At 46.9% G+C, this 24,602-nt stretch overlaps 1 protein-coding gene across 7 annotated transcripts in view; it reads left to right on the forward strand.

The window, feature by feature from the left end:
- The window catches only part of SEC16B (SEC16 homolog B, endoplasmic reticulum export factor), a 49,430-nt gene that overhangs the window by 19,782 nt on the left and 5,046 nt on the right, over positions 1 to 24,602 (forward strand). For 6 of the 7 annotated variants that reach the window (XM_035122580.3, XM_088673673.1, XM_088673672.1 and 3 more), the window contains 9 exons: positions 102 to 213; positions 8,540 to 8,645; positions 11,602 to 11,742; positions 14,097 to 14,210; positions 14,992 to 15,061; positions 16,597 to 16,851; positions 17,510 to 17,577; positions 18,848 to 18,994; positions 22,002 to 22,070. In XM_035122580.3, the coding sequence (XP_034978471.1) occupies positions 102 to 213; positions 8,540 to 8,645; positions 11,602 to 11,742; positions 14,097 to 14,210; positions 14,992 to 15,061; positions 16,597 to 16,851; positions 17,510 to 17,577; positions 18,848 to 18,994; positions 22,002 to 22,070 (1,082 nt within the window). Of the gene's footprint in view, positions 1 to 101; positions 214 to 8,539; positions 8,646 to 11,601; positions 11,743 to 14,096; positions 14,211 to 14,991; positions 15,062 to 16,596; positions 16,881 to 17,509; positions 17,628 to 18,847; positions 18,995 to 22,001; positions 22,071 to 24,602 lie in introns of those variants that run through there. The other variant, XM_088673674.1, reaches the window with a different exon arrangement.

The following is a 24,602-nucleotide window of genomic DNA, read 5'->3' on the forward strand; positions in this document are numbered from 1 at the left end:
TATTACAGCAGGGGTATGCTGCAGTGCATATGATATAATGCATATCGTAATCTCTTCTTATCCTTCCATGATGCAATATGCTCCTCTTTTTACCTATCCAGCTGGAAAAGGATTAACAGAAGCCGCTCACCTCTGCTACCTGGTGGCAAACGTCCCCTTTGGCCACTACGGAGTCAAAACAGACCGCATGGTGTTGCTGGGCAGTAGCCAGAGGTGAGTGAGAATGGAAAGGTCCAACTTAATTAGCAGCGCTTGGCTTTTCTGTAGCTCACTTCAAGCATTCAAAATGGCACATTAGCTCTGAAGCCAGCCAAGTTTCCTCCTCTGTTGCAGGCTGGGGGTTCAAAAACGGGGGAGCAGGTGTGTCCTTAAGCCCTTCCAGTGAGGGCATGGCTGTGAGATGAGACTGGCTTAGGGCAAGGGGGGCAGACTGGCGAGGCAGAAGGACCTTGCTTGGCCTGCTCTTGTGCCTTTGCCTTGTGCCCCTTGATGTGCAATGTCATGCTGGGTACCGTATAAGGCGAGCTGCTGCTTGTGGAGGCATTATCTGCTATGCTCTTTTGCCAGGCTAACTGATTTTTACTGCATGGTGGCAACTGATATGATAATAGAAGGGATGTAGGAACTAGCTCCAGTAACCCATTTTTTTTAAAGAAAAGAAATCTTTCTGATAGGGTTGAGCGGGAGGGCTAGGGCTATGCATGTATAATTACAGCACTATGCCTGTGCAAACCTGCACCTATTCATTATTTTCCGAGTTTCTGCCCCAAGGCCTAATGAGACATTTCCATCGATAGCCAGATATATGGGCTTGACATGTATTGTGGAAATGCCAGCTGTGGGCATGGAGTGTAATGCCACAACCTGGCCACATGAGGTCACTGTAGCTCTAAACTAATCTTAAGTTTATGGGATGAACTAAAGCTCACTTTGCAGTATTTAGGAGTCTTGGACGGGAAACTAGATTTACAGCATTTAGCTTCTTCCGAAGCTGAGAGATGGCTCTTCAGTAGCCAACCAGCAAATCTTGAGATGCCTGTGGTCTCCTTGCCGTCAACATTCCACAACCGGACCAAAGTTACTCTCGCTGGAGTCAGAGCAGAACCAAACCGAAATTTTGCAATATGCTTAAATTCAGTACCACCCTCTCCCCGAATCTGAACTCAACATTTGGCAATTTAACCTTCATTGCTATTGTGTGCCCTGTTTCTGATACTGTCAAACTGCTGTACAGTGGTGCCTCGCAAGATGAATTTAATTCGTTCCGCGAGTCAATTAGTTTTGCGAAAATTCCGTCTTGCGAATCGCGGTTTCCCATAGGAATGCATTGAAATTTCTTTTTTAGCCCATAGGAACGCATTAATTAAATTTCAATGCATTCCTATGGGAAACCGCGATTTGCAAGATGAATTTTTCGCAAAACGAATTTGTCTTGCGAAAAATTCGTCTTGCAGGGCATTCGTCTTGCGAGGTACCACTGTATGTACAACAGCGCTGACATTATTGCACGTCATGTGTCAAATCTTGTATTTGTTGAGTGTGACACATAAGTCACAGTCCAGTCCTGGCCTCTGCTGCATGTCAGCTGCCCCTCTGCAATTCTATGATTCTCGGTACAAGGGCTTCCATGACCAGTGAGACAGACAGAGGTTTGGGTTTTCTGCATCTTCTCAAGTGCCCCACTGAAGTCGGCTTCTTGTAAGGTGAGACATGCCGGCTGCAAACGATTTAGTCATTCACCTTAAGAGGCAAGGGCGTACCCACCGCGGGGCAGGGAGGGGCCGCTGCCCTACTCTAGAGGCAGGGCCGGTCGGGCAGCTGCGGGCAAGAGTGGCGCTGCCGGCGGGGCTGGTGGGCAGAGGCGGAGGACAGCCCAGCGGAGCGCGAGTTCGGCGCCCGCAGCAGTCTCTTGCGCCCGAGCCGTGCGGAGTCCACACAGCCGCGCTGTGTGGGAGGGGGCAAGGGCTGACGCTCCCGACGTTCGGGAGACCTTTGCGCATGCGCAAAGCGGGGCGCATGCGCACAGCGCGGCTGTGGACTCCGGCGGCCGCCGTGCAGGGCGCATGCGCACAGCGCGGCTGTGCTCAAAGGTCTCCCGAACGTCGGGAGTCGTTCAGCGCCTGAGACCGCTGCAGCAACGGAGCCTCGGATAGCTTCGCGGAGGCCGGGGCTTTGCTCCAGACCTCCGCGGAGGCCCCGATCCAAGCCTGGTTCCCTTCTCTCCCCCCCCCCGCCCACCCCCAGACTTCCCTCTTCTCCTCTAGGCGGCCGCTGGTTTTCTCCCCTTCGCCGCCGTCGCTTCAGGTTTATTTTGATTTCACCTGGGCTCTGTAGCCCCGCCCACATTCCCACTTTGTGGCCCCTCCCCTCCCGTGCCTTGGCCCCGCCCCTTGCCCCCCCTAGTTTTGATCCTGGGTACGCCCCTGTTAAGAGGCTCTGCTAAGGTTAAAAATCCAATTTAAAGAGCCAACAGTTCCACTTATGCTAATGGTGCTCCGGCTAGATAAAAAGGAAAGGATTTTAACGATTCATTTCACCTTTAAACCATTCGCTCCTTATTAGAATTACAGGTCTAAACAAGCCTTGCATCTTCAAGCAACACATGTAACTGACAAATTTGGTGCTGTTGAATGTAGCTCCTTCGGAATCAGGGCACTTGTGGGGGGGGGGACACAACAGTTCTCTAAAAGGAAATCTAATCGGACTTTCTGCCACCTCAAAGCTGAGCCCCAGCTTCTGTTGCCAGAGGGGATCCAGCAGCCGCACAGCTGTTGTGGCACTCCCTGCGTCCCGTGCTGTGCTTTGTACTGGGATTAACTGGTTCAGCTACCTAAGGCAACCCTTGGCTTTGTAGGTGAGAAAATAATAAAGCTGCTTATCGTGGGAAATACATAATTTGGATGGAAAAGTTTCTAGTTGTAGTTTAACTAACTAGTCTGGAGCAGAACAAGGCAGCCGCATTTGCTCATGGTATAAATATATTATTATTATTATTATTATTATTATTATTATTATTATTATTATTATTACATTCTCTCAGAGGGTAGCTCCAAGTTGACCTCTCAGCTTGAGGTCTGAGAGAGAAGTATGGGGAGAGAAATAATCTTGGTGTATATTTCAAACCCACACCAACGAACGTCAGTTAGCACTACCACATTTGAAGTAGAAATATATATATATAAAATAAAAATATTGTCCAGTGGCACCTTAGAGACCCAGTAAGTTTGTTCTTGGTATGAGCTTTTGTGTGCATGCCCACTTCTTCAGATACACTGAAAGTGTGCATGCACACGAAAGCTCATGCCAAGAACAAACTTACTTGGTCTCTAAGGTGCCACTGGACTATTATTATTTTTATATAATTCTATTGCGTCAGACCAACACGGCTACCTACCTGGATCTAGAACATTTGAAGTGGAACCATGTAGACTGTTGGACAAATATCTCATAGTTCTGGGAAAGCTGTAAAAAGTTTGTTGAATGGGGCCTCTGTGACTCTGTGCAGTCAATGCGTTCTTAGCTGGAAGAGTTGGGATACAGCTCAGCTTGTACCGGTATTAAGGCCGATGAGGTTTGTAGAGAGGGGGAAATGTCGAGAGGGGGACCTCCAGACGTCCTAGACTGCCTTGCTGAGCGTCCTTCTGGTGTTCAACTGATACCATGCAGGGTTCCTGCTCTCATTTCCTGTTCTTTCTCCTTTCTTATTTGACCCACCACGGGAGAGGAGGCATTTTGTGTGTCTCCGCTGAGATCAACAAGCAAGCGCGGCCTCTTCCTTGCCTTTCCAACATAGTTAAATAAAACTAGGAGCTCTTTACTATCAAACACATATTTGCTATGATAAACTTAGCTTTCTTATTTTCCATACCAAAGGCTTCTTTGTAATTGCTTACAAGGTAAGCGTGTTCCTCCAAGGGATTTCAGTGCAAAGTTCAGACGTCCGCCGACGCATATAAACTCTGAATGCTACCAGTGATGGGGAGCTCAAAGGGAGAAAACAAGGTTCTTTATTATCCCAGCCTTCCCTCTCCCTTGGTCTTCATTCCTTTTTTTCTCCAAGCAAGCTCTATTGTAGCAAGGAAGCCAAGTCCGGCTTGGTTCAGCAGGCACTGAAGGAAGGAAGGGAAGGAGGGAGGGAGGGACGATTTAACCAGCATTGCACCGGAGAAGGGAAAACCAATGTTTAATTTATTGAAAACTTTCAGATACTTCCCTAAATTATCTCTGACTCCAATTCAAAGTTTGAAAGAATACGCCTCTGGTTCCACACACCTTTTTTTAGCTGAGTGAGGAAGAATAAAACAAACCGCAACAGATTCAGCAATAAAACTGCCAGGACATTTGCAAAGCTAAGCATGCTATGGGTACAGGTTCAAACTGGATGGGGGAGATTCTTGCATTGCAGTGGATGGACTAGATAACCCTCGGGATCCCTTCTAATTCTACACTTCTATGATACCATGAGGAGTGGGAGATTTATTTCCAAGCATCTGACTTGAAGTATTAGAACCCCCCCCCCCCCGGGCTTGGTATTTTGCACTACATCATAAAGAAGAAGCCAGTTTTAGCTGAGTGGTGTGGCGCCTTAAGACAGTGAAACCTCCTAGCTGCTGAGCTTCATTAGAAAAAGGAAATGCCCGTCTCTGCTTAGAGAACAGCATAGAGAAGGAAGAAAGTGGCAAGGACTCTCTGGTGCTGGCTAACTTTGCATTTACTAGGGCTTTGTGGTTTTTACAATTGGTTTGATTAATAGATTTGTCAACCAGTGCTTTAGTTGATGAACTGATGATGAGGTTCTCAAATAATAATAATAATAATTTTATTTTATTTTACGGTATTTTACGGTATTTTATTTTATTTTTATTACTTATACCCTGCCCATCTGGCTGGGCCTTCCCAGGCACTCTGGACGGCTCCCAACAAAATACTGTATTAAAAACACGACAAAACATCAAACATTAAAAACTTCCCTAAACAGGGCTGCCTTCAGATGTCTTTTAAAAGTAAGATAGTTGCTTATTGCCTTGACATCTGATGGGAGGGCGTTCCACAGGGCAGGCGCTACTACCAAGAAGGCCCTCTGCCTGGAATGTGCATGTGGACTCTATTTCATACAACAAATACTAACACAGATAAAATAAACAAAATAGTAAGTAAGCAAAATTGAAGAGTTAATAATTTAAGAGAGAGAGATAAAAAGTCTATGTAGATCCAGCAGGTAAGAATGACTGATGTATTTTATAGGCTGTCATGCAAAATTTTGCAACTAATGCTGTAATCTCTGGTTTTCCATCTTCTAGAAGCAAACTGGACAGTTCCAAACAAGAACATCTGGGCATTCTTCTAAGCAAGGGGGCAATAATAGTTATACAAGGATCTTGGTAGTAGTAGTAGGGGCAGCATAAAAGGACAAGGTCTGTGGTCTATAGGGGAAGTTGTAGCTCAGGGGTCCCCAGACTTACCCGGCTTTGGGCCAGTGCCCATCGTGCCGATCGCGCGGCGGGCCGGAGGGCAGGGGAGTGAGCGCCCATGCGCATGTGCACACACACTTACTGGTGCGGTGGCGCGCTTCCAAGTTGGAAAAATCGCCGAAAATCGTTTGTGCGCATGCGTATGGGCCTCCCCGACCCGGAAGTGCACCGGAAATGACCTCTTCTGGGTCGGGAGAGGCCCATACGCATGCGCACAAACGATTTTCGGCGCGTTTTTCCGATCTGGAAGTGCGCTGCGCGCCGTACGAGCGGGCAGCGGGGGGCGTTGCGGGCCGGATTGGGAGGCCAATTGGGCCGCATCTGGCCCACGGGCCGTAGTCTGGGGACCCCTGCTGTAGCTTCTGCTTCTTCTGCTTCTGAACCAGGGAACAGAAAAGTAAATACACATTCTCTGAGTTGTGCAGACAAACTCCAATTAGCAAGGGCAAACTGGTAGGACTATAAGCCACAGAAACATTTATTTTTAAAGGCCATTTTTTGTTTTGTTTTTAAAAAGCTATTTTGGTTCTTGCGTCTTACTAGCTTTGGTTTATTAAGTGTAGGTTGTGTGACATTTCCTTTCACTTATCCGTAGGGCTGATCTACCGAAGTCTCGGTAATTTGCAGATTTGTTTAAACCTAACGGATTAACCAGTTAACGGGTGGCTGAGTAATGAACTGAACTGAATTCAGTGGCTGCTGCCAGCTCCAGGGGTTGGAAGAAAGGCTTGCAGCACAGCCCTTTCAATGTGCAGTCAGAAACGACTCTGTTGGATGCAGTGTGCTTGGGATGGGGGCATGTGATGAAAAGCTCCGCTGGACCAGAGGTTGGGTGATACAGTGCCTTGGAAATCTACCAGAGGGCTCAGCTTTAGCCTCCTTCTGATTGGCTTCAGGTACCGCTAGCCAGAGTAGGGGGTCGAGTCAGTGCTTTGGGAGGGAGAAAGAAAAAAAGAGTTGAGAGTTGGAGCTCTTGGCGTTCAGCTGCAGAGGAGCATAGCTCTTGAGCTGGGGGTGTGAGATCCACTTGCAGGAAAATATATCTTTCTTCTTCTTCTTTGGTGATCCCTCATAGCCGAGTAAGATTGTCTTCCATAAACACAGTTTTAACAGTGAGTCTGTAAGTGACTGTGGAGGCCAATTCTGGATCCACACGTCCTTCCACAGTGGGGACATTGGTTTCCGGGCGGGAGTTGGTCATTGTGTGGATTTGCCAAGCGTGCCTTCCTTTTAGCACGTTTCTCCCTTGTGTCCTGAGTTCGAGTGTCTTCAAAGCCCATGGCACCTTTGGTAAAGGCTGTTCTCCAACTGGAGCGCTTGCAGGCCAGGGTTTCCAAGTTGTCGGTGTTTCCACTACATTTTTAAAAATTTGCCTTGAGACAGTCTTTAAACCTCTTTTGTTGACCACCAGCATTACGCTTTCCATTTTAAAATTCGGAATAGAGTAGTTGCTTTGGAAGACGATAATCAGGCATCCGCACAACATCCAACCAAGTTGAGGAAGGAAGTCTCTGAGCTCGGTGTGAAAGACAGTGATGAGTGTCTTCTTAGGAGTATACAGACAAGAGAAAAACTGGGAGGCTGAATTGGGAACAGGAAAAGTAGAGTTAGGGAGAACTCTGCTTGGGTCTTCTTCAGTAAGGAGGGGAGAGATCTTCTAGAGAAAGAGAAACATCTCAAACCAGTTAGGAAGGGTGTGGGGGATCCCCTGGTCTGTTATGCTACTAGCGGAGCCTCAGGAGTGTGATTTATAGAAGGTTGGTGTTATGTACTGAGCTGAATCCTAGAACAATAGGATCCAGAATGAAGCGGTCTGATTGGTCTGCAGGAGCCACCCAATCCAGCTCCAGGTGGAAGTGAATCAGCACCCTGATTGGCCTGCAGGAACAACCAATCAGGCTCTTGGATGAAGCGAGTCAGGTCAGCAACCTGATTGGCCTGCAGGAGCAGCCAATCAGGCTGCTGGCAGAAGTGAATCCGCAACCTGATTGGCCTACAGGTGCAGCCCTGAAGTAGCCAATCATGCAAGGCCTATCAGGCATCCCCAAACTTCGGCCCTCAAGATGTTTTGGACTACAATTCCCATCTTCCCCAACCACTGGTCCTGTTGGCTAGGGATCATGGGAGTTGTAGGCCAAAACATCTGGAGGGCCGCAGTTTGGGGATGCCTGGTGTAAATAATGTATATAAGCAGACATTTTGGGGAAAGAGCCATTCTTCTCTTCTTCTTCTGTTGCTACGACAAGCCGAATAAAGAGCATGAAAATCACTCTCGACTCCGAGTATATTTCAGTTGGGAAACTGGCAGAAAGTCCCACCTTGTTTAAGAACCCAAGTATTGAGATTGAAGCTGTAACACCGATACAATATTATTAGCATAAGAAATTGAAGTGAAAAGAAGCTGTGTGTTCAACACCTCGTTCAGAAGTCTGCAACGTCCACTGAATTTAACATATATATAGTTTACTGTTTCTTGAAAAAATTCTGTTTCCTGACACATCCTTTGTTTTGCCAACTTTGTTCTGTAAATTAAATCCTTTTTCTTGTTTTAACTTCCCTAAGTCTCCAAGTACTAGAGTCCCGCCCCCCATCAAATAACCAAACATTTAGCCAGTAGTTACTCAGAAATGAGTCCTGTTTGATTCAATGGATTAAGGATGGGTGGAGAATTTTTTGTTCTTGTTTAAAGACAAAATCTGCCTAGATTTGCATGTTTCAAAACTGAAACGCTGTCATCCTTTGAAATTTGTGGTTTTCCAAATTTTGCAGTGCAGCTCTCCAGCCAAGGAATGTGTACAAAATGCATATGCTAGGGTAAGCTTTCCATAAAAAATGTGTATATCAGTGAAAATAACATACAAAATGGGGGAAATTACTTTGCAAAAATGGGTGTGTTAAGAGAAAGGCCCATTAAAATACTGATGAATTTTCACGAGGGCTTTTTTTAAAAAAACCACCACCAGCACCACAAAGTGACGTGGAAATGTGGAGACGGGAATTTAAGAGGCTGCTTTAGAGAATGCTGTTCACTTTCCATCCCTGACTCTCTGTCCACTTCTTCCTTTCAGCCAGACCTTTGCCCAGTTTGCCAGGACAGAGGGCATCCACAGGACAGAGATCTTTGAGTACTGCCAGTTGCTGAGGAGTCCCCAGGATTTCATTCCCTCTTTCCAGGTAATAGATTCCCTCTGAGTTCAACCAGTCATTTAAGAACACCCAGAGCTCATTGAAGTTTAATGGATCATCTCTGAAAATGCTTTTTAAACAAGAGCTCTTGGGTCTTGAGCCTTGTCAGGGTTAACAAAGCTTCCTCTAGGGGTTGGGCTATAGGGGCCACCTGCAGCCCATGTTTAAAGCTCCTGGTTCAGACACCAGCAACTTTCATTTGGAGGGACCAGGAGGTGTCTTTGGGCGGGTTGCTGCCAATAGGAAATGTGGGCTAATGATCTAGCCCAGAGCTTTCCAAACTGTGTGCTGTGACATGTTAGTGTGTCGGCTGCAGTGTGTAGGTGTGTCGCACGAACGCTCCCCCCGGGGCTGGAAAGGGGTCAGTTTAACCTCTGGCTTGCTAATAAAGCGGAATTACCGTGTCGCAAAATGATGCATGTCTTAAAAAGTGTGTCGCCAACATGGAAAGTTTGGGAAGCTCTGATGTAACCTGACGTTAGGCCAGTTTAGGATATTGATCTGTACTAAGCCAACATTGCACTTTGAGACCTCTCACACCTTTGAGCTTTTCCTGTTCTATCAGTGTGCGATCATTGTTAATGTGGAATATGAAGCAGGAGAGAGGCGTTTGTTATGAGCATCATGTACAGTAGCCAACAAAAGAGGTTTAAAGCCTGTCTCAAGGCAATTCTTTAAAAAATGTAGTATAAACACTGACTACTGGGAAACACTGGCCTGCAAGCGCTCCAGTTGGAGAACAGCCTTTACCAAAGGTGTCATGGGCTTTGAAGACACTCGATCTCAGGACGCAAGGGAGAAACGTGCTAAGAGGAAGGCACGCTTGGCAAATCCACACCGTAATCAACTCCCGCCTGGAAACCAATGTCCCCACTGTGGAAGGACGTGTGGACATAGCTGCCAAGTACCCCGTTTTCCCCAGGAAACCCCCAATTTTTCTTACCTTTTCCCGGCGGTCCCCCGTATCACTTTGTCTCCCGTTATTCTCCCTTATATTCTCCTGCTGGCGGCCATTTTTTTCTGATTTGCCCATCTATGGGCACCAAAAATGGCCGTCGCCGGCTTCGAAAGTCGCGTCTACGCATGTCTACGCATGTCTATGCAACTTCCGGTGTCAAACCTGCCGGTTCCCGGATTCTGCAGTCCGGGACTTGGCAGCTATGCGTGTGGATCCAGAATTGGCCTCCACAGTCACTTACGGACTCATTGTTAAAACCATGTTTATGGAAGACGATTGATCGCCAAAGAAGAAGAAGACAATTGCCACCACAATCTGAATCAAGCAAACCCCACTTAGCACACATTGTGCCGGTGCTATTCTCCCCCCTTCCTTTCACTGGAGTTTCTCCCCACCCCTTATTATCTGGGTTAGCTGTTATGGGAGGGTCAATGTTAATCCCCATTCCTGCCTCCCATAACTGGCAGGGTTTGGGGGAGTAACGCTGAAGAACAGAGCTAAGTTGCTTTGTAGCAGGGCTGGCCCTGGTATACAACCTGTTTCAGCTTGTAGGATAAATGCAATACATCATTACTAGGCCGAAGCCTCATTTGTGGAAGTGCCCTTTAAAATGCATGATTAAAATAGTAAAATAGTCCTGTCTATCACAAGGGCAGGAGGAATCAAACCTCTTTGCCTGGCCTTTGGCAGGATTTTAAAGGACCCAACGATGCTTGATGCTCAATCACATTTAATTTCCCCCTGACATTTTTGACAGATCAAAAGCCGCTGTGGAGGCTGCAATCTTGAGCAGAGGATGAGTGATTGGGGTCGGGAATGGGGAGAGAGGGGCTGCTTATTCTTCACCTCTGGCCATTTTATCTGCTGCAGATCACACTTCACACCCCTGGCAGTTGCCTTCTGTGGTAGCTGAATCAAGCAGACTGAATCCATAAAGTGAATTTGCCTTGGCAAATTTTGCTGAGTTATTAAGAGCTAGTAAATAAGGGTTTATAGACAAAGCCCTTAGACTAGACTTCACCCCAGGCTGAAGCCCTTTCCTCTAGCTTAGTGTGACGTGCAAACCTGGTTTTTAAGAGGGATCTGCCTTTCTATTGTTGCCCAATCTCCAAGCTGTGCAAGATTCCAGGGGTTCTAGGAACTTACCCAGGATTCGGTTCCCTTGGAATAAGGCACAGGAGAGACTGTGGTGTTTTTATGATATATGGTTTCTTTACACATATAAACAACCTGAGCCTCCAGTGAGCCTCCCAGCCTGCAGCCTGCCAGCTTCTAACTTATAGCTCACACAACTCAACTCTCAACTCTGGCTTTTGGCTTTCTAACTCTCAGTGAGTTGAGGGAGGAAGGCCTAGCCATCTGATATCTGGCACAGAACCACTTCTTAGAGGGCCATTACTTCACCAGGAAGCTAGACTGGCTATTCCGGGAATTGAATTCATGCCGGATTCATGAAATACAAGTGGGCCCAGGCCTCTGCCCCCCACCCCAAACTCATAACACTATCTTCAGGTTAAGAGATAAGAGTTTCTTGTTCCACAGCTGTCTCCTAGCCAGTACACTACAGCGAACTTAACTGTAAACCAGGCATCCCCAAACTGCGGCCCTCCAGATGTTTTGGCCTACAACTCCCATGATCCCTAGCTAACAGGACCAGTGGTCAGGGATGATGGGAATTGTAGTCCAAAACATCTGGAGGGCCGAAGTTTGGGGATGCCTGCTGTAAACACTTTAAAAGAACTTAACATCATGTAAGCCGGCCTTCAGGTGCATGAGCTGTTTTGATGAGGTCTGCCCCAAATCTCTATCCTGCCACTTTTGCGGGACTGCTGCTCTCCTGCAAAAGTGGAAAGAGGGTTATCTGATTACTTTTCGGTGACTCAGCTCTCCACAGCAACCTGAACAGGGTGCCCCCAATTGCATCTCATTCCTCCTCTCCCCCTGCAATCTGTACACGTTGTTTTTGACCCCAATTCTCTTTTGCAGGTGTACAAGATGATCTATGCCTCTCGCCTGGTGGACTGTGGCCTCCCTGCCCAGGCCTTGCATTACTGCGAAGCAGCAGGGACAGCGCTTCTTGCTCAGAAGCAGAACACGTACCCTGTCCTCCTGGAGCAAGTGATCAAGGTGGGCTTTGAGTTGTGAGGAAAAGCCATGCACTTCATGTCACAAGAGAGCTTGATCCTTATTACAAACTGGTGATGAACTGGCAAGGTGAATGCTCATATCTTTCCACAGCGAGCTAGACATGCCCCGTCCTTCCCGAGCGCAAGCGTCATCGTGTGAGAATGGATTTATTCATGTATAAATTTACCGCCGCAGTGGAGTTTTCTTTTGAAGTGTGACACAACCTCCACTGGTTTCTGACCATTACCGTTTTTAAGGGACGATTTTGTGCCCAACTGTTGCCTCACCTTCCCTTTTAAGCTATGTAAATGGCAGAAGAGCATAGCAAATCTTGGATGAGTTTCTGCTTTATGCCAGCAGTTATTCCAACCCCTAAATCACAGTATTGGTTTTGAATAGAAACCTCCCCTCAATATAGACTGCACCCCTAAAATGAGATCCCTTTGAAATGAATTTTTTTTATATATAGTCAATCTCTGGCACCATCCAGTGTTCCTTGTCTCACAATAAATACAGTAAATCCCTGGGCAAGTGGAGCCAGCTGTCTTCTAGAGTGGGTCATCCGTTTACAAAAACTACCAAAGTACAGTATGTTGAAATTCCACGTGGTTCCCGAGGTCTCGTCTTAAATAACGGTTTCTGTTTCTATAGGAGCACAATTGTAGGCCACACAGGTTTTATGCAAGCCAGATTAAAGGGTGGGATAGCACATGCTATACAGACTAAGACAGTACTGTATATGTGGACACAAGTGTCTTTTGTAGGAACACACCTGTTTATGTGCCTGATTCCTTTAGCTCTGTTTATGGGGAGGGATCTGATTACAGGTGTGCTATTCTCACAATGGCCAGTTCCTGTGAACGACTTGGGTAGCCGTGTTTTGAACCAGCCCATGTTTCCAAACACTTCCCTGGGGCAGCCCTGCACAGAAAAGGCTCCAGCAGCCCCACTCAGTTGTGACTTCAAGAAGCCCAAACACTTGTATCCCAAGAAGGGGCGTTACTTGGGAGTCAGCCTCATCGTGGGCTTGTTCAGCAGATGATTGAGGAGGAGACCTGAAATTATGTCAGTCTGTAGCAAACAACCTCCGTTTGCCCTCCATAGAGGATGCAGCTGTATAAATATTCAGAATAAATGGAAGGAAAGATGGCTAAATCAGAAACAGCACAAATTACAGAAATGGCACAGGGCTTAAGTAGCTCAGTTAGTTACAGGCTGAGCTGTTAATTCCTTTCTAATGTTTCATTTGATGATAATCACATTTGCCTAATCTGTGTTTCGCACATACATTAACACGAATGGCTGAAAGCCCTGGAATTTGAGAAGTGGCCTGACATGTTCCCAGAAACACATTTCTTGTGAGGAGCGAATGACATGAATAACCTGCTAATAATTGCTGAATTCGGAGAGAGTTGTCACAGGTGGGATAAGCGCTGCAATTTAGAGAAGTAATTTAAGCAAGCGTAGCTCTTGTGGAGACAAGTCTTGGTTTTCTGTGGCTGCTTTTGATTCTGTGGGGCAAAATCTGGGACAGAAATGTGCCATTTGGGACATTCTGAGATGTTAGGTAGTGGAGTCACCAGGTATAGGCAGGTGGCAGATCCAATTCGCATGTCAGATTTGGGGGGCTGTTGGGTGATGTTCTCTGTGGGCCCAGCTTCTTGGTCCTGCACAAGTGATGTTGCAGCTGTGACACACTCTTTCCCAATCCACACACTCTGGCCCAATCCACACAACTGCTGTGTTTGGGGGTGGGGGGGGAAGGAGAATTATAGAATTGTAGAGTTGGAAGAGACCCTGAGGATCATCTAGTCCAACCCCCTGCAATGCAGGAATATGCAGCTGTCCCATAGGGGAATCGAACCTGCAACCTTGGGGTTACCAGCACCATGTTCTAACCAGCTGAGCTATATCCCAAGGCCAGTGGAGGAAGATGCTGCTACGCTCACATTTTCCCCCACAGCTTGAATGTTTGGAGAAGACAGGTGAGCCTTCTAGAATGCAGTTAAGCACCATGTCAGTGTTATCAAAAAGCAATAGGTTAGGCTAAGCTAGATGGATCAATGATTTCACTCACCATCCCATCTTCTGCTCCCAGTAACCACAACTGGCCTTCTGGAATGGTGCTGAGAGGATCAGTATTTCCCCCTTGGTATTATCAAAAGAAGAGTTTTTGTCCTAGAGACCTCTTGAAGGCAGAATTAACATCTCTTGCTTGGTTTCCCCCCCTCCCCCCTTTAGAAAAATCCTCTTTTGCCACCTAACTTAAAGAGCCCTCTGCTGACTGTTTGGAGCTGTGACTCTGGATCCTGTGAACTAACTGCTCCTCTCCTCGCTTCTTCCCAATCACACAGCTGGCAGAGCGCCTGAAACTCTCTGACCCCTGCCTGCTGGAGAAGCCTGTGCAAGAGGCCACTTGGGAACCGGGTTGGCTTTCAGAGCTGCGAACCAGATGTCGGCAGTGGGAGGTAAGACTGCTTGGGTGGGGTGTAGATGGACTGATTTGTGATCTAGCTCTTTCTGGCCATTTGGATTAAGCTGGAGAGAATCAGGCTGTCCTCGAGGCACATGGCATCCAAAGCCCGTTTTACTATGTGAGGCAGAAAACACAGACTTCCTGCTTCCTGCTCCACCTCCTGCAAGTCTGCCATCTTTGGGAAGACCAGGGAATGTGTCTCCGTTGTCAGGCAATAGTACTCCTCTGAATACCATTCCCCATGACGGACGGGCGAGGCCATGCCTCCATTGTCACTCTGGCGCCAGAATCTTGCCTCTCCTCTGTTAGTTTCCCTCCCTCGGCTTCAGTGATGTGGCTGCTTTCAGTAAAAACTTGTTTTGGCTTCACGTTGTTTTCTCGTGGTTGTATACCACTTCCAGTGCCATCCTGATGTTGGAGAGTGTCGCGTATACATTTTGCATTGATGAGCAGAAGATTTATCTGCAGAGATCTGTGGAACTGCCCCTAAAGGGCAGAAGACGGGTGACCCCCTGGGTGTGCTACTTTGTTCAGGGGATGTAATTGGGATCGCTATGTAGAGTTCTGACAAGCCCTTCCACTTCCACCTCCTCTCAATGGTGGGTGATGGAGACTGTTCACGTTGAGCCCTGGTGGTTTGTCCGTGGCCTCTGTGACTTGTCCCTTGTTGGCACTTCATCTGCCTTCTTGCTTGCTGCCCCAGAACTGCCCCCACTTGGCTCCAAGCTCTGTTTAACCTGTTTTTCTTCTTCTCCTCTCTTGTCTCATTTAAGGAGGAAGGAAGTCTTTGCAATGCCCAAAGCACCCAGCTGGAATTTCCCAGAACCAGTGGATCAACACCAGGTAAAAGAACGAAAGGATGAACAGTGGTGTGTGTTCATAGAAAGGAGCACACAGCTGTACTGGGGCCGGTTAAATGAATCCCTTTTAGATTTATTCTGGCACATCTGAGACTGTTCCTTTCTGCTATTGGATTGGGTTCAAAGACTTACCTGGAAGTATGACTTGCAGAAGCCTATTGGTATCCTTAAAGGATGCCCTGAAATCTGAACACTGGTGGACCCTGTTGCTCAGGCAATAAATGCATCGGAATAGGTTAAAAGGGGCTTGGCTTTGGCTGTTTCTGAGGGTCTCATTCTGTTCTTCCTGTCTCTAGCCTTCATTGGACAAGGGATCTAAAGTCTACAAGCCCTTCAGAAGGCCTGTTTGCTTCCTCTGTATGTATGCTTTTGCATAAAGCCCAGGAGAGTTCAATGAGTCTTATGGGGAGGATTGCAACGTTAGCTGGATCAGTGGTCTGTCAAGCTGGGGGTTTCCACTACTGTCCAAATCTAAAGATTTGGAAGGCTGGGGAAGTGATAATAAAGAGGCATGGAAGGAAGAAAAGGGGGTTGGGGGGATTGGAATGGGTCAGAACAGGGATTGGATGAAAATGTTTTTTGATTAATTCATGGACGGATTATATAGGTTTGAAATCGGAAATTTTAAGGAGCTAGTCGAGGCATCTGGGGGAACCGAAACCAGGGGGGGGGGTTAGACATAGAGGCAAATGAGGGAAAGAAAATGAGATTTGATAATTAAAGGAAGCATTTTTGAGGAGAAATTAGAGGCTAATGGGGAAATTTAATAGATAAATAAGATTTAAATGTCTATATATAAGAAAAGTTGAATTTTTTGATGTTTTAGAGATGAACAATGAATTTAAAAAGTTTTATTTTTGTAACAATCTGGAAGCTGTATATTTGGGGATAAAATTGGACTCGGAAAGGTTGGGACGGGGAAGTCGGAATTGGTTATAATTGAGGGATATTAATTAGATTGAATTTTTTCTTCCATTTTTTCCTTTTTCCTTTGTATTTTGTTTTTTGGTTTTTCATTTTTATTTTTCATTTTTTCTTATTTCTCTTTTTCCTTCTGTATTCTAAAAACCTTTCAATAAATATATTGGAAAAAATAATCTAAAGATTCTGAGGAGTTTTAACAGGATCCGCTACTAAAGTTCCCAGATATTCGGTCCCAGTCTCTGAAAGTTTTTTTTAAAAAAGTTGAAAATATAACTGAAGCATATTCGTAGAATATAGGCTTTCTAACAGGTAGCTAAATGGAACTTCCATGGTAAGAGGCAGCTAACCTTTGAATACCAGATGCTGTGGACAAATAAAAGGAGAAGCCCTTTTCCTTCATGCTTTATCTGAACTCTAAGAGACTGGCTTCTGATGGAAACAGTAAGTGGGAATAATAAAAGGGTTGGGTTCAGCTCCTCAGACATTCTTATCTAATAGCTATTGGCATTCTTGCTTGAAGTATCTCATTTGTAGCCTTGGAGTAAAATGGGTGAAATATACTGATCTTACCCATCAAATCTTAACATTATCCAGATCTGGCTCCCCGATCTGAGTTTGCACAAAGCCAAGGCTGCTTGAAGGATCTGGAGCCTCATCCTTCGACTTACCTGCCACCCGGGGACTCATCTCAGGACCAGCCAGATGTGGGACAGAGAAGGCATTTCTATCCTGGGCCTCCTGTAGATACAACTGATGTGGCTTTGGAGACTCGTCTTCCAGGAAGTGGCCAGGGTTACGTTTCCCCTCCTGGAGGACATCCAGCTGACTTCTCCTCACACCAACCACCAGGTTAAGAGACGGTTGAAATGATTGCGATGGTGTGTGCATGGTCTCCATCTGGAAAACATATATTGCATTTTTTTAAAAAATTATTGATTTTGGTGGCCTTGGGAGATAAGGCAAGCCATGCCCTTTCCCACTTCCTCTGTCTCCAGTCCTGCTGGGGGGCACAGATATATTTAAGATGACCAGGGCGGAGGGTGGGCAAAAGAACCAGTGATACAACAGGGTTCTATTGCCGATCCTCTTTTGCAGGTAGAGGGGCTCCTAAGCATTTAACAGCTGCCTGACAGTCTATATGATGGAGAACCCTTCACCTGTAAAAATTTCAACCTCTCGGGCTGGTTTTTTTAAAAGGCATAGGAGCCCTGTCCCAACATACAACCAGGCACTATTGAAACCAGTAGGACTTGCTTCCCAGAAGACATGCTTAGGATTGGGCGGTGAGCAGTGAGCAAAGCAGGTCTCTGCTTTTGTGGAACGGCATAAGAGTTCGCTTCCTGCTTCTGCCTTTGTTTGTTTGTACCTGGCAGTGTTTGTGTCCTGGACGCTTTGGCTCCAGAGGCCATTTCCAGGGAACTGAAATGCCTCCTAACAGCTCTTGCCATTTTGAACTCCGGACTTTGGCTGGTGGGTACAATAAAACCTGTTCTGGTGTAATCTGCAGGGGGCACCGCGGAATCCTGTGGCCCGTACCACTTCCTGGGTGATCAGGAGAGCATTCCGGAGCATCAGGTGAGAGTTTGGGGAGGGGGGTAGCAGGAACTATGGAACTCACTGCCACAAGATAGGGTGATAAGGCTTTAAAGTGGGATTAGGCAAATCCACAGAGGATAAGGCTTTCAGTGGCTGTTAGGGGTGGAAGGATCTCTACGTTTCTCATTTTAATCCAATCTTAAATTTAGTTCACCACCTTTCTGAAGCAATTTGTGGATTTCCTTTTAATAGATGCTCACGAACATTCTTCAACATTTTTGTGCAAATTGCTCCTAATAAACACCACTTCATATGCATTGTTGACCTGTTTTTTCAATGCTATTTTCACTAGCATGTTAGGTTTTGATGCACACTTTCACCTAATACAGTCACTTTTGTGAACTTTGGATGGCTGGAGAGCTGCATCACAAAATCTGGATAAAGTATGAATTTCGAAGAACAGTTGTGTTTCAATTGTCATATTGTTTTGGAAAGTCAAAATTCGATAAACCTCTCCTTCCAATGTGAACTGAATTGAATCTCTCCTAGTCATGATGACACAATGGGACTGTGCGTCTGTCTGCTAAGTAGAAGGTTGGTGGTTTGAGCCCACCAGGGAAGGCTGTGGGCAGGATTCCTGCATTATCCCAGGGTGGTGGTGGTGGTGGTTGGACTAGATGACCCTCGGGGTCCCTTCCTACTCTGATTCTTTTTTGTGCCTGCTGAAAACATTCTTGTTTAGACAAGCCAACCCAGATGCTTAGAAAATGGAGGGAATTTTAACCTGTTTCAGTACTTTAACTTTTGTATGTTTTAAAGTAGGGTTGTGAATTTTTCTTGATTGTACTGCATTGCTTTTAATCTTTTTGTAAACTGCTTTGAGGTGTGTGCATGTGTTTTTTTGTTTTTAAACAATCAAGCATTATTTTATTAAATAAACAAACACTGAGCCATGTGGTGTAGTAGAATGCCAGGGGAGAGCTGTTGCTTTTATGGTTATACGACATTTTAATTTTTTCTTTAAACTATACAGCAATTTCAAAAAGAAAGTGGGTTCAGGAAACTTGGGCTCATGTCCCAACTCTGTCACAGCAGGACTTGCTTTGTGACTTGTCCGAGGCTGCCATGTTCCAGCCTCATTTGGTCCTCTCCGCTCCCACGGGAGCGATACTGATCTGTCTCACAGGACCCTTGTGATGGTGAGGAAGAGGCCCTTAGGGGATAAGGTTAGAGTATAAACCGGTCAGATGAAGCCACGCAGTTTTTTTCAGTCAAGAGAACCTGCTCCATGTTTTCTTCTTGATGCCAGAACACTTTAAATGCCCGGACCCGGACCATTTCTGAGAGTTCCACAATATCCATGGCTGAGGATATCCCACAGCTCCCAGAAGCACCAGGGGAGGAAGCCACATCAGAGAAGCTACCACAGGATGAAACAGAACAGAAAGAAGCAAAGGTGAGACATCTGACTGAGAAGGGCATCTGCGGTGTCTGAAAAATATGCCGAGGCCCACAGGATTTCATATCTGCTTTGCAGCAGATTAGGAAGGACAGAATCATGTTCTCTTGGATTTAGAGCCATGATCAAGGTCTAATTCACCTTTCAGGTGGCTGGGAGAATAATAATAATAATAATAATAATAATAATAATAATAATAATAATTAATATATTATTTATACCCTTCCCATCTGGCCGGGTTCCCCCAGTCACTCTGGGTGGCTTCCAACAAAATATTAAAATACAGAAATCCATCAAACATTAAAAGCTTCCCTAAACAGGGCTGCCTTGAGATGCTTTCTAAAGGTCTGGTAATTGTTATTCTCTTTGATCTCTGGTGGGAGGGCATTCCACAGGGTGGGTGCCACTACCGAGAAGGCCCTCTGCTTGGTTCCCTGTAACTTGGCTTCCCGTAGTGAGGGAACCGCCAGAAGGCCCTCGGCGCTGGACCTCAGTGTCCGGGCAGAACGATGGGGGAGGAGACGCTCCCATCGTGCAATTAATTAATTCATATAGAACTTCACGCAGCATTTAAGTACAGCCCAGTCCTATACATGTTTCCTCAGAAGTGACTCCTGCTGTGTTTTAGTGGGGCTTATGGGCAGGTAAGTATGCATAGGGTTTGTAGTCTTAATGTATGGGGTTCTTTGTCTTGAACATACCAGCAGCAGACGGTGTGGTGAGGGCGTGGGGCAGAAGCACTTACCAGACCTCCCAGCAGCGGAGTCACTGCCACTTACTGGGAGCGGGAGGGGAGAGATGGTGGGGAGGAAAGGGCAGTGTAAATGCGCTGGCAGGAATGCCTGAGTGGCTCACTAGGGCATTTTCACTGGGCTGATCTCATTCCGCCTGGTAAACAGCAGTGGCTCACCAGCTGGGAGGTCAGCTGGGAAGTGTCTCTGCCCCTCAACGGTGTCTCCTGCTGCACGATATGGTGATAGCTGCTAGCTTAGATGGCTTTAAAAGAAGATTTAGATTGCCATTGTCAGGATGAGGCAACAAGATTCTATTAGCCATGGTAGCTAAATGGAATCTCCATGTTGAGAGGCAGCATTGCTCTGAATGGCAGATAGCAGGGCAACAGTTGAAGGCTGCTGAACTTCGCGCCCTGCTTGGAGGCTTCCCGGAGGAAGCACCCGAATGGCATCTGTTGGAAGCTGAATAATGGGCAACACGAACCGTGGTCTGATCCAGTAAGGCATCCTATATAATAATGTCCATGTTGTCCCTGCGTCCAGATGTCCCGTGTGTCCCTGGGTCACTGCGCATGTGCCCCAGGGATACAGGGATTGGACAGCAGCACTCTGCCTCCTCCAACCGCCGCTCCCGCCGGGGTGGAGGCCGGCGAAGGCCTCCTCACAACCCTCCCTGGCCGTGAGGAGCGGCGGTTGGAGGAGGCGGGGGGGGGAGAGTGCGCGCGTCCTTCCTGTCGGCGGCTGGGGGAGAGGAAGGAAGGAGGAGAAAGCGCCGCTTTCTCCTCCTCCGTTCCTGTCCCCCTGCCGCCGACAGCAAGGACGGGTCCCAGGGTTCGGAGAAGCGCTGCGCAAGCGCTTCTCCGAACCCTGGGATGTCTGCTTCCTGTCGGCGGCTGCGGGAGAGGAACGGAGAAGGAGAAAGCAGCGCTTTCTCCTCCTCCGTTCCTGTCCCCCTGCCGCCGACAGCAAGGACGGGTCCCAGGGTTCGGAGAAGCGCTGCGCAAGCGCTTCTCCGAACCCTGGGATGTCTGCTTCCTGTCGGCGGCTGCGGGAGAGGAACGGAGAAGGAGAAAGCAGCGCTTTCTCCTCCTCCGTTCCTGTCCCCCTGCCGCCGACAGCAAGGACGGGTCCCAGGGTTCGGAGAAGCGCTGCGCAAGCGCTTCTCCGAACCCTGGGATGTCTGCTTCCTGTCGGCGGCTGCGGGAGAGGAACGGAGAAGGAGAAAGCAGCGCTTTCTCCTCCTCCGTTCCTGTCCCCCTGCCGCCGACAGCAAGGACGGGTCCCAGGGTTCGGAGAAGCGCTGCGCAAGCGCTTCTCCGAACCCTGGGATATCTGCTTCCTGTCGGCGGCTGCGGGAGAGGAACGGAGAAGGAAAAAGCAGCGCTTTCTCCTCCTCCGTTCCTGTCCCCCTGCCGCCGACAGCAAGGACAGGTCCCAGGGTTCGGAGAAGCGCTGCGCAAGCGCTTCTCCGAACCCCAGGATTCTAGCGCCCGTTATTGAACGGGCTGAAAACCACTAGTTGCTTATATTCCTGTGTCACCAAGAGGTGTGATTGGGGTTTCCTTCATCTCCTTGATATTCTCTTGCAAAGTCTAAGGGTATTTTCACAGACTTCTGCTTCTATAATAGGAACATAAAATCTATGGCTAGAACTTCACATTCATTTGTCTTCCACATTCTGTCCTGTATTAGGTGTGTGTGTGTGTGTGTGTGTGTGTGTGTGTGAGAGAGAGAGAGAGAGAGAGAGAGAGAGAGAGAGAGAGAGAGAGAGAGAGAAGGGAGGGAGAGGGAGAACATGCCTCACATGCTCTTCTTGGTGTCATATGTGAAACTGAGTTAAGAATTTGGGACATTTATTGTGTTCAGGCAGAGCAAAACAGGATATTTATTTATTTGTAAAAGTATGTGTGCCTTGCAAAAGAAATGACTGTCTACATAGCTACCGTATTTGTGCCTCTCTGTGTTCTCCACCCTCTTCTGGTGCTTCTTCTTGAAGGAAGAAAAAGCTACCAGCTCTCTTACTCAAGATTTTGGGCAGGATTCGCCTTCCAAACTCTGCCAGCGGAAGCCCTGCAAGAGAGCTTCTCCTTGTGCAACAGGGCTCCCGCACCCCTTTGAAATTGGCTCTGAAGGGACCTGGAGAACCTGCAGAACAGGAGCTCAGGGAAAAGGGTGTGTGTGTGTTGTTCTGTCTGGCAAGCTGATATGCTTGTGCAGATGCAACATTTGCAATAGCACAGTGTTGAATCCCTCCCTTTCTATTTTTCCAGGCCTCTGAGTCTGGCTGGTTCCGTTGGTTCCGATCTAAACCCTCTAAAGAAGCTGAGCCCTCCAAGAAGGTACCATCTGCTGCTGCTCCAGATTCTCAAGTAATGCAGAATCTCTTTAAGAGGAATTTCCTGCTTGCTGCAATAATCAGAAGAACCTGCACCCCACACCCAAAGTTCCTCAGCATTTCCTAACAACTACCATTGTGGTCTGCACACTGATAAACATCCACGGGGGCTCAGGGTTCTCTGGTGCACAGCCTGAAAACGGCTGCCACAGATCCATGCAAGGAGTGTAGTAGTTCATAAGTGCCTGTTGTGTGTTGGTGTCATGAGCTTACCTTCCAAGTCCCGGACTGCAGAATCCGGGACCGGCAGCCGTGTGACACCAGAAGTTGCGTCGACGTAACTTCCGGTGTCGCTTTGCGCTTCTATGGGCACCAAAAATGTCCACCGCCAGCTTCGAAAGTCGCTTGTACGCATGTCAGGAAGTGCGTCGACGCAACTTCCGGTATCGCTCCGCCCATCTATGGGCACCAAAAATGGCCACCGCCGACACCGGAACTCGCTTCCATGCACTTCCGGACATGCGTAGATGCGACTTTGAAGCCGGCGGTGGCCATTTTTGGTGGCAATAGAAGGGCAAATCGGAAAGGGAAAAAATGGCCATCGGCAGGAGAAAATAACGGAGAAAAACGGGAGATGAAGTGATATGGGGGACCACCGGGAAAAGTTAAGTAAAAACGGGGGTTTCCCGGGGAAAACGGGGTACTTGGCAGCTATGGTCATGAGACATTGGTGGACTTAAAATTGCTGTATCAGAAATATAGTGGAAAGGAAAGAAGGGTGTGAGAGCAAACAGGGGCAGAAGTAACGGATAGCAGCTCTCAATCCCAATGTCTACAATTACTTACTTTATTTCATAATTTATATACACCACTTCTGAATGTTTTTTTAAAAAACCTCCAAAGCATTTACAACAAGAACAATAAAATGATCAGTGAAAACCCAGAATTATCAGTAAAAACCATAGAACAACTTTTTAAATCATTCAAAATATAAAATCATCAATAAGCTAAAAACAACTAGGATTATACAGTATGCTCTTGGAATGAAGCAAGGCCAGTCCTGTGCTTTAAAAAGTTAGGCGGAGGAAGATATTTTGCATAGATTTTGTCTGTTCAGTAATTCACATCGCATTTAGAATTCTTTGACAAGGACTGAAACAACAGACCCGGGCTTTTAAACTAACAAAATGAATTTCATTAGAGATAAATGTAAGGGTTTGCACTTAGGAAGGAAGAACCAGCTGCACAAATATAATATGGGAGACACCTGGCGTACTAGCAGTACATGTGAAAATGATCTAGGGGTCTTGGTGGACCACAAGCTTAACATGGGTCAAAGTGTGATGCAGCAGCAAAAAAAGCTAATGCTATTCTAGGCTGCATCAACAGAAGTCTAGTGTCCAGATCAAGGGAAGTAATACTACCACTCTATTCTGCCTTGGTCAGACCACAACTGGAATAATGTATCCAGTTTTGAGCACCACAATTTAAGAAGGATGTTGACAAGCTGGAACATGGGCAGAGGAGGGTAACTAAGGTGATCAAAGGTCTAGAAGCCAAGCGGTATGAGGAACGATTGAAGGAGCTGGGTATGTTTAGCCTGCAAAAGAGGAGACTGAGGAGATATGATAGCCATCTTCAAATATCTCAAGGGCTGTCACACAGAGAAAGGAGCATGGTTGTTTTCTCCTGCTCTGGAGGGTAGGACTCGAACCAATGGCTTCAAGTTGCAAGAAAGGAGATTACAGCTAAAGATCGGGAATAACTTTCTGACAGCAAGAGCTGTTCACCAGTGGAACGGGCTCCTTTGGGAGGTTGTGCACTCTCCTTCCTTGGAGTTTTTAAAGCAGAGGTTGGATGGCCATCTGTCATTGACGCTTTAGCTGATATTCCTGCATCGCAGGGGGTTGGACTAGATGACCCTTGGGTCTATGATTCTATAACAGAATAAAGGAAGAGGAAGGGGCACAGTTCAGGAATGCCAGAGGAGGAGTGAACAGGAGTGATGGAAAAGGATTAGGGAATTGTCCAAGTTACTGACGTTCATCTGCTGGAACTCTGACTTCTCAGTTTTATCAGACCAGGGTTTCCCAAACTGTGGATTTGTGGTTGTAGATGGGAAATGGCACATCCATATGTTAAATATTCACATTGATTTCCAATTGTACTTTTTAAAAATTGCTTCTTGTATTTCCTCCAATGTGTTTTATTGTATTACAGTTTGAATTCTGTGGGATTCAAATTGTAGTAGAGTAAAATACAATATATGAAATAAAAGAGGCATTAAAGACGCAATTAAAAATCATATAGCATTATCACAGTGCATTACAATTGAGCTACAACAGGCTGAATAATCCTTTACCGGCCTGCCAATAACTTCAGCAACACCCAAGTGTTCTGGGGGGTTGGGGGGTTGGGGACATTTGTGAACAGCTTTATTAGACCTTGCTTCATATTTCCAGGGTTGTCTCCCCTGAAAGATGCCTCCTCAAATCCTGTATTCTGTTCCCAATTCCCCATGTCATTATGGTGAGCC

This window comes from Zootoca vivipara, chromosome 7 (assembly GCF_965207765.1).
Source record: "Zootoca vivipara chromosome 7, rZooViv2.hap1.1, whole genome shotgun sequence".
Classification (NCBI taxonomy): domain Eukaryota; kingdom Metazoa; phylum Chordata; class Lepidosauria; order Squamata; family Lacertidae; genus Zootoca; species Zootoca vivipara.